Genomic DNA, 9,900 nt, shown 5'->3' with positions numbered 1-9,900 from the left:
ATGTCACAGTACTCCTACTGACACACTAGTGACTTGAACCTGGGTTGCTTGATGGTAAAGTGTCCTCCCAGGTGAGCTATCTTGCCAGCCTCTGCTGTTGATTCTTTTGAATATATATGCAGAGGTGGAGTTGCATGGCAACTGGACATTAAGGTATCTGAAAGGATACTATTTCCCATAGCACTTGTATCATTTCACATTCCCATCAAAAGTAGACAAGCGATTCGATTTCTCCACATTCTTTTATCAATACTTACTGGACCAAACAACGTAAAATTGAAATCTAAACTGTACCTTGTCACTCCCTAATATCATATATGTTATGAAGTGAGTATTATTTATCTGTCTCCTTAATTAGAATGGAGTAGAAGGACCCTGTTTTGTTTACTGATCTGTACCATATAGCAGCTGAATGAAAGAAAACTTCGCAGTTGGACAAGAAGCAAATATGGCCGCAGATGTAAAAAGGTCAGATACACCCAGCTGAGTCCTACTTGGGAGCTGGTGCTTGTGGTAAATCACATTTCTCTCATTTTCTTTTCTCTTCTGGAAAAGGGAAGTGATGATGCCTTTATAAAGAAGGTCATTATGAAGAATACATGTGGCAATGACATATATGTTCCCCAGAGCAATGCTTGACTCATATTGGGCAGATGGTGGACAGAGCTCTTTCATAAGTACCTAATTCTTAAGAAGAACTTTATTTACTGGGGGGTCAGGTGTTGACACACCCAGTTGAATACACACCTTACCATGCACAGGGGTGCAGGCTCAGTCCCCTGGTCTCTTCCTGAAGTGGGTGGGGGACAGATTTATGAACTGGTAAAGTAGTGCTGTTAAGTCTCTCTCCTTCTCTTTCTGTCTCTTGCCTTTCAAGTTTGTTCTGTCCTATCCAATAAATACAGAAGAAGAGAAAAAAAAAAATCCTACAGAAGTAGCTTGTGGTCAAGATTCCTAGTTATATCTCTCTTGTTAAAATTAAATAATAATTTTTAAAAACTGAAAAAAAAAAACTTCCATGCCCATCAAGAGGGGAATAACTAACAGATTACATCCACCCATATAATGGGTTTATATATGTTGCTATTCTAAAGAGTAAGATAAGCTTCATCCATGTGTTCACTCAACAAAGTGAATCATCATCTCATACATGAGGTAGTAGCTTTTTTTGGCACTGGAGACAGAAAGTCTCCACATTCATAAGATTATATTTCCATGAGGCCAGTGAACAGAGCAGTACACAGGAGAAGTAAAGATCTTGGAAAAATATTTTTATATTAGAAAAATGTAATATCTGAGTAAGAAATTTCATGAGGCAGAAGATAGGGGAGCAAGAGATGTGACATGTATCGTTTCCTAGAGCACTGCTCAGCTCTGGCTTGAAGTGGTGTTAAGGATTGAACCTGAGACCTTGGAATCCCAGGTGTGCAAGTCTTTTTGCATAACCACTATGCTATCTCCCCAGCCCATGGTATTATTAGACTGGGCACTCATGCCAAGCCTCTCTGAGGTGGCATTTGAGTTGTATTTGAGAAAGCTTTCAATCACAGAGATCTCCAAGAAATCAAGATTAAAGGAAAAAAATAATTTCAAGACAACCTGCTTTTTAAAAAAGGTATATATGCCTTTAATGTCTCCCCCCCTCCATAATATATGAATATAGATACCAAATGACTGATATTCAGTGGGAGATTTAATTTTTTTTGCAATCATGCACTCACATACTAGATTAAAATAGAATTATTTGTGAGCTCTGTATAAAAGATATTAGCAGTATCTATGCAAAAAAAAAAAAAGGGTGTTAGGTCTGAAAGTGTCAGGAGCTCAGAACATTCCCCTTGGGGAGAAAAGGACTCTGTGTGCTAGCTGTGTGACATCAGTCCAGCTGTGGCTTCTGTTCTAAGCTCCAGAGCATAGTGGTTCCCCACAGGGTAATTCTGTTCTTTTCATGATGACTTGGCAATGTCTGGGGACATTTTTAGTTGCCACTGGTAGCTAGAGGGCAGGGGCCAAAGATGCTGCCAACTCTGCTATGGTGCAGAGTACATCAAGCCTATGCTGATGGTCAGTACCAGAATGAGCTGGCCTGAACTGTCCAAGAGCTGAGGTTGAGACACCCTGCTCTAGAGAAGGTGGTAGTGTTTACCTTGCAGAGCCAGAAACGCACTGCACAATGTGCTGAGTCAATTAGCACAGCCACTGGCGCAGAACCCCTCAATAAAGGGGAACAACTATTTTTATGAATGGACTTTCCACATCCTCTCCACCCCACAGCCCCGAAAAAATCTTAGGAGGAGCCAAGGACCGGGGATTAAGTCTGCCAAATCCCAGTCCTTGTGATTTACTGGAAAGGTTCCTTCATCTTTTTAACAGCGACAGCAATCTTCACTAGGAGGGTGTGTCTGCCAGTGAGAGATGGCAGATGAAGAGCTTCTAATTCCTCCCTGTGTGTGTTTGGTTTACTTTTTAGTAAAATAATTCTTGCTGAATTACTTTTGTCACTTGTACATTGAGCTAAGTGACAGTTGTGTATAGTCCAAAAACACATTCAGGCGACTGGTTTCTGGCAAAGAGGCTAGAGCTCTGGACTTAAAGGCATGAGGTCCTGAGTTCAAGCCCTGGTACTATGTGTGCCAGAGGGATGCTTTGCTTCTCTGTGTTCTATTATAAATACATGAATATTGGTGTACTGCACCAAAGTAAAAGACTCTGAAGTGTGTGTGTGTGGGGGAGAGAGTTCAGGTCCTGGAACATGATGGCAGAGGACCTAGTGGGGGTTGTATTGTTAATGTGGAAAACTGAGAAAGGTTATGCATACTATTGTATTTACTATTGACTGTAAACATTAACCCCCTCCCAATAAAGAAATATAGAATAAATACATGAATAAATAAATCTTTGAAAAACATACACTTGGGCATATAGGACTTGCATGAGTGAGGCCTCCTTGTTGAATCTCTGGTACTACAAATGCAAGAACAGTGCTCTGCTTCTCCCTCATTAAGTAAAACACACACACACACACACACACACACACACACACACAACTGGGGCCTCACACATGGACAATTACTCTGGGCCTAGATAGGCAGAAAGGGAATGATAGCACAATGGAGCTCCCTCCCATGCGCTGCCTGGGCTCAAGCCTGGGTGGTGCACTCTACCAGGTGAGCTCTCTCTCCAGTTCCTAAACAAGTACACTTAAAATGCACCCATACTCAGGTTTCTCTCATTAGGAAACCAAAACCCTGGCCAAGCCTCGCGTTCTTTGCTCAGTTATCAGTCTTCTCTTTTAACTCTTCACAGAGAATTTTTTTTTTTTAATTTTAAAAATTTTTTATATTTATTTTCCCTTTTGTTGCCCTTGTTTATTATTGCTGTAGTTATTGATGTCGTTGTTGCCGGATAGGACAGAGAGAAATGGAGAGAGGTGGGGAAGACAGAGATGGGGAGAGGTAGATACCTGCAGACCTGCTTCACTGCCTGTGAAGCGACTCCCCTGTAGGTGGGGAGCCGGTGGCTCCAACTGGGATCCTTACGCCGGTCCTTGTGCTTTGCACCACGTGCGCTTAACCCACTGCGCTACCGCCCGACTCCCCACATAGAAATTTAAGAGATGCCTGCATTCACTACTGTTTCATTTCCTCGTCTCACCTACTCCCTGGTCCTTGGACCAGTCCTGTAATGAGGATCATGACCAAGGTTTTCCCTGCTGTGAGTCAGTAGTCTCCGCTCACCTTGCCGCTTTCGACACTGCTGGATGCTCATTTTCCTGGATGCTCATATCCTATCCTAGCCTATCCATGCCTGTTCTATCATTCCTCCTGGCTGCCTGGCTGCCCTGCTCACTCATCCTCTTCTCAAGTTTTTTTTTTTTTTTTTTTAAAGATCTACCTATTAACAAGAGGGAAGAGAGTGCCAGAGCACCATTACTCTGGCACATGTGATGCCAGGCATTGAACTTAGGACCTCATGCTTGCAAGGCAAACACTGTATCCCCTGTGCCAGCTCCTGGGCTGCTCAACTGTTACTAAATAGTTTTGAGAGGCTTGGCCTAAGGCCACTTTCTCTTTTCCCTCTGTGCTTCCTGCTTGACCCAATGTCTAAATGATCTCACCCATTTTTCTTTTAGTGTGTAGCTGGGGGCCTCAAGCATATAATGATTTCACCACTCTGGGTCACTTTTTCATTCGGATTGAGTCCAAAAGGCAAGATCATAGTACCTCCCATAGGGTGCTCATCACACCTGGGCCATCCATATGGCAAGGACATGCACCCTACTGGGTGAACTGTTTCTATTAGCCCATTTCACCCACTTTTCTCGTTGCTGCCAGGTTTTTGTGCCTGCAGGATCCTACCTACTATTCCTTGCAGTCTTCCACTCCTCCCACCCCACCCCACCCCCGCCACACACTCCTGAGAGGAAGAGACAGACAAATGAGAGACAACACAATACTCATCTGTTCAGGAAACCACTCTACTATGTAGCACCCACATTTGGTGGCCAGGATCTCAAACCTGCGTCCTCATGGATGGTCAAGCATGCAACCTACTGCCTAATTCCTGTACCCATGTCTCAGGGATTGACACTACTCCCCAGTGCAAGCAGAGGAGCAGAGCCATGGGGGGATCCCTCCATCCCAATAGTAATCCATGCCTAAATCCGGTGGGGACCTCAGCATCCCTCCATCTCCGATCCTCCATCTCACGAGTGCGCACATCTCCCTGGTCCCCTGCTTCTCTATAACCAAGCCTCCCCCTCCTCCTGCAGCACAGAATAAAATCATTGTCTAATCACATCACATTCAGCCCTCTCTGCAGGGAACTAATGAGCCCACCACCCTAAGGATAAAACCCCAACTTTAAAAAAAAATTTCTTTTTGCTGCCCTTGTTTTTTATTGTTGTTGTTATTATTGTTGCTGTTATTGATGTCCTCGTTGCTGGATAGGACTGAGAGAAATGGAGAGATATGGGGAAGACAGAGGGGGAGAGAAAGAAAGACACCTGCAGACCTGCTTCACTGCCTGTGAAGTGACTCCCCTGCAGATGGGGAGCCAGGATCCTTACGCTGGTCCTTGTGCTTCGCACCATGTGCACTTAACCCGCTGCAGTACCACCTGACCCCCTAAAACCCCCAACTCTTTACTTGGCCTGCACTACAAAGTCTAGTCTGGCTCATGTCCATAGTCTTAACAGTGCTCAGTGTCGCCCTTCCTTAGCCCTCCCTGTACCAGTCTTAGCAGGTGGCTCTCTCAGCATCAATCTTCCCTCAGTTTACCCATGAACACTCAGACCTACCTCCCTTTAATGCACTCATTGTTTTAATCTCTTTGAGAAACTTATCATGGTTACAATTTTTTTTTTTAAGGTAGAGACAGAGAGGCAGGGGTAGATAGCGTAATGGTAATGCAAAAAGACTCTCATTCCTGAGGCTCCAAAGTCCCAGATTCAATCTCCTGCATCACCATAAGCCAGAGCTGAGCAATGAGTGCTCTGGTAAAAGGGGGGGGGGGGGGGAGGGAGAGGGGAACAGAGAGAGAGAGAGAGAATGGAGACCACAGCATCAAAGCTTCTTTCTTCAATGCAGTGGGGGCCAGAATCAAACCCGGGTCAAGCACATAGCAAAGCAGCACATTATTCAAGTGTAGCCCCCAAGGTTACAGTCTTACTCATGATCTTTACCCTGGAAGGGAAGAGCCATGAAAAGGACAATGAGGTTTGCTGAGGCCACTGACCCTGTATTATTTTGATAATTATTATATCCTTACCAGAGCAAAGAACTGTCAGTTCAGTAGTTATCAATGCACGGAAAGAGTCAACAAATAGAAGCTGTGATGACAATCTCTACACAGTCAGACAAACAACAAACTCTGGTGAGGCCTGCAAATGTTCTGTTGTCAGCCTCCATGGACCCGCCCCCTCCCCAGCTGTCATACTCAAAGGATATCGCCCAGACCAGTTCTTGAAATAAAAACCGTGGGTGCCTGGTTAGTCAGCTGAGTTTGTCATTCACGTGGTCTGGTTGCCGAGGTCAGTGGGCAACCAGAAGCGGCCCCAGATCTGGAGGGTAAAGTGAAAACTAAGCTCCTGAACTCTCAGGAGAAAGGAAAGGCGAGGCCTCGGGGAGTGAAACTGTTTAAAAAAAAAGAGATACGACCACCAAGGTTTGGTTCTTGAATATGTATTTTTTTTTTTTTACTGAAAAAATCATTCATAAATTAACATACAAAAATGTACAAACACATGAGTAAATAATGTAATGACAAAGGACTATTTTTCTTCTTGTGAAAAGTGTCTTTTAAAACATTTTTAGATTTCAGTGCAAAAATGTTACCCCTGGCACCTCTTAAATCATGGGCAAGCTCAAACAAAACAACAAAAAAAATGTAGTGATGGAAATAAGCTAGCTGTGTTCAATGCCGTCATCAATGGTAAGTGGCTACGATCAAGAAGGTGGCTACTGCCCAGCTGCTAATATCTGTGACAGAGGAACTCCAGAGTCCCTGTGCTGTCAACATCAGTATTTCTGCAAATAACCCCCCTCCCAAACAACAGCACGAAGGAGACAACTTTCCCAACACCCAGCAATCAAAGTCAAGATTGATTTAAGGGGTCAACCATCAGTAGCCTTAGGGAATTTCAGCTGCCAAAATATGCACAAGGTCACATTTGGTTCTTATTTAAGAGAAAAAAAAAAAAAAAACACCAAGAGAATTTCATGCTAATAAGAGCACATGGGCCTGGCTGAAAATTTTTTGGACATTTGAACATTTACATTTCCCATACAACACTGAACTCAGCCAATATATGACTAACAGTGCACATTAAGAGATTTCACATTAAAATAAATGCTTACACATGGTTGCAAAATAATTGAAGTGGCCCTATTTCCTTAAGCAGTGAAGAAACCTTTGCTTTCGTCCTCAAATCAGCATTAAAAAGTAAAATCAGGTGTTAGCCTTTTGCCAACTTTTTTTTTCTTGATAAGTATGTTAATGAAAAACTTCAAAAAGATCCCCCCCCCCCCCGCCAACACTGCCATGTATACACACCGTCCTTAGCCAGAATCCACCTGACCTGATAAATTCTTCCAAACGGCATCATAGCTTTATCACACTGAATGCCACTCTCAGCTTTCAGCGACCAGAGAGAAGAACGAAAAGAGGGAGAAGAGCCCAAGGCCAGCAGAAGCCTGGGTGCAGGGGAGGGCAGGGCAGGGGGAGTCTTTATTGCTATATGCACCATACATCAAAGGAGAACCAATGAACTTCTCTGTGTGATATTCCCTCATGAAGGTACTTCAAAGCATGATATGCTCCAAGTTCTTTTTAAAACATATGATACAACTTACCAGCATTTTCAAGGGCAGGAGCCTGCTCTCTCATATGAGCTGATAAGAGCATTGCAATGCAATTTATTTTCTAAATACCACTCTAGTCTTCAAAAAGAACAAAAGCATGAACAAGAAAGAAGGCCTGGCCAATCACTCCCACAGTCTGTGGGGATCATATGTCCATGGAACCAACTCATATTACAGGGGAAACACACACACACACACACACACATACACGCATGCGCGCGTGCACACGCACACACACACACACACAAATATATCCCCTGCACACACATCCATGTAAACCATGAAAATTAAGGAATTTGAAGGCAAAAAGGCAACTAAAAAAAGGAGTACTCTTCAGAGAGTACTCCTGATCATGATATATATAAATATGTTTCTATGGAAAAGGAGGGGGGAAAACTGGCATCTTTTTTTTCAAAATTCTGTAGAAGCCAAGAGGGGCTATGAATTGAGGGATTTGGCTCAGGGAAAGGCAGAGGCATAATTTCAAATGCAATTTAGAATCTGATTTCAAAAAAGCACATGGGGGTGTGAACAGAGCGCTTGGGCTCTTACAAACTGGCACTCATTAGTCCAATTTCAACTAGTCTGGTGTCACCTGGTTCTCAGCTGACCCGGAGTACACAAAAATGTCACCGGCTCCCTAGTTAAATTCTTCATAGTTTGATTGCTCGTTAGTCCTACAGACTATAAATAATGCTGACAAAGAAGCTTCCAGAAACAAAAAAGCATTCAGAGGAATCACTGAAGCTAGTCGGTAATGGAGACCCCAGACTTCAGAAAGTGGGGCCAAGCTCCACAAGAGTACAAAGAAATAGGGAAAGAAGGGCATGGGGGTGGGGAGAAAGGGAGAGAAAAGAAAGGGAAACCAACAGCTACCCTCTGTGGTGATGACACGATAAAAAAAAGAGAGAGACCTGGGGGCATGTGCACAACGAGCCATCCTAAAGGGTTTGCTCTGAGTAGGTAGAACAGTGTGCTCTACAACAGCAGCTTCCCTGGAGCCGGAGTCTGGGGGTGACAGTGGCTGTGCCCAACAGGGAAGGGAGGATACAGAGAAAAAGTCAAGAAAGACTTTTGGAGTTTTGGAAAGGGGTGTGTGTGGGTGGGTGGAGGCAGAACAGTTAGCAACCAGGGATATAACGATTGGCCCATTTTGTTCTTTTTCCAATGTGCCCTCTATATCCAGTCCCTTCCAAACTGACAGTTGTTTTGAAGATGATATCCTTCCGTTAAATTCAACTAAGTCCCTGCATTTGCTAACCAAAAGTAGTGAGCGAATGTACAAATCCTGTTTGAATTGGAGCCAGCTAGAAAATTAAATTTAAAAAAAAGGCATTTTACATGGCTTATTTACAATTATACTTCTTCAAGAAGTGATTGTTATATGTCTATTTGTCTTCCCTCATCCCTCCCTCCGCCCCCAAACTCCCACTCAGGTAACTGTTTTTGTTTTTTTTTTTTCTAAAAAAGAAAGAACGAAAGAAAGAAAAGAAAGAAAGAAGAAACCAAAGGGAACACCAAGATGAAGTATGGTGTGTGGAGTTTCGTTTGCTCTTCCTAAAACACAGCTGCCCTGTGGTGGGTCTGCCTCTTTGCTCTGAAGGCTCTTCCTGGAAACAGGCTTTTGGGTTGTATCTTGGTAGACCACCAGTTCCAGTTCCAGATGTTGTGGCTAGGATCGAACAGTGTGGTAAGAGACGGGGGAGAAGAGCAGCAGGACAGATGTCCATCTTGTGAGACTAGAAAGCCAGTCCTGATGAAGGAAGTTCCCGAGTTGACTCCATTAATCCCAGTGGGTCCCAGCACTGAAGGTGTGTTGTACGTGTTCTCTGTTCACATTTTTATCCTTGAACCCTGTGATCCTTCGTTAGGCTGTATTTCTGCTGTCTTCCTGGGAAGAGCCCCTGAGACATTTCATCAGGTTACTTTCTGGTGGTGGTGGGTAAAACAAACATATGCTCTCTTCTTATCTCAGTACTCAGTCACCTGAGCCAGCTCGGGTGTCAAGTTGACAGTAATATTTTTATACAAGGCGTCATATGTGATGTTTGCAAAGTAGTTCAAGTTGTTGAGGCCATCCAGCCCTTGCCGTTCTTTGGACTTCCTTAGCAGAGCATACCTGTTGAAGCAGAGAACAGAGAGGGGGGCCTGAGCGAGGGTCCATGCTGCCCAGAGAAAGGATGGGCAGAGCAAAATTAAGGGCTCATGGTGCTACTTCTGTGCCACAGTGTGGGCAACCTGTTCATTCAGTCACTCTATGCTGAACAATATTATCAGTAATACCTCCTGTTTTAGGCCTGGTGCTTAACATATTACATTACTTCATTAGATGACCCTCCACACTGCCCCTCACTACACACACACACACACACACACACACACACACACACACACACACAAAGAAAGTGAGGCTCAAGGTACTCATGACTTTCCCGAAGTCACAGAAATAAGTAGAAGTCAGATATTAACTCAGGGGCTAGGCAAGGACCCAAGTTCAAGCACTCAGTCCCACCTATAGGGGAAATATGTCACAAACAGT

The 9,900-nt window shown here is 43.8% G+C and overlaps 1 protein-coding gene across 1 annotated transcript in view; it reads right to left on the bottom strand.

The window, feature by feature from the left end:
* Nucleotides 1–6,166: 6,166 nt before the first annotated feature.
* Nucleotides 6,167–9,900, bottom strand: part of B4GALT5 (beta-1,4-galactosyltransferase 5) — a 99,548-nt gene continuing 95,814 nt past the window's right edge. Inside the window, exon 9 of the mRNA XM_007533196.3 lies at nucleotides 6,167–9,480. Within this exon, the coding sequence (XP_007533258.1) occupies nucleotides 9,333–9,480 (148 nt within the window). The 3' untranslated portion in view covers nucleotides 6,167–9,332. The remainder of the gene's footprint in view (nucleotides 9,481–9,900) is intronic.

The sequence above is a fragment of the Erinaceus europaeus genome, chromosome 1 (genome assembly GCF_950295315.1).
Source record: "Erinaceus europaeus chromosome 1, mEriEur2.1, whole genome shotgun sequence".
Classification (NCBI taxonomy): Eukaryota; Metazoa; Chordata; class Mammalia; order Eulipotyphla; family Erinaceidae; genus Erinaceus; species Erinaceus europaeus.
This window is presented reverse-complemented; position numbering and strand designations above follow the sequence as displayed.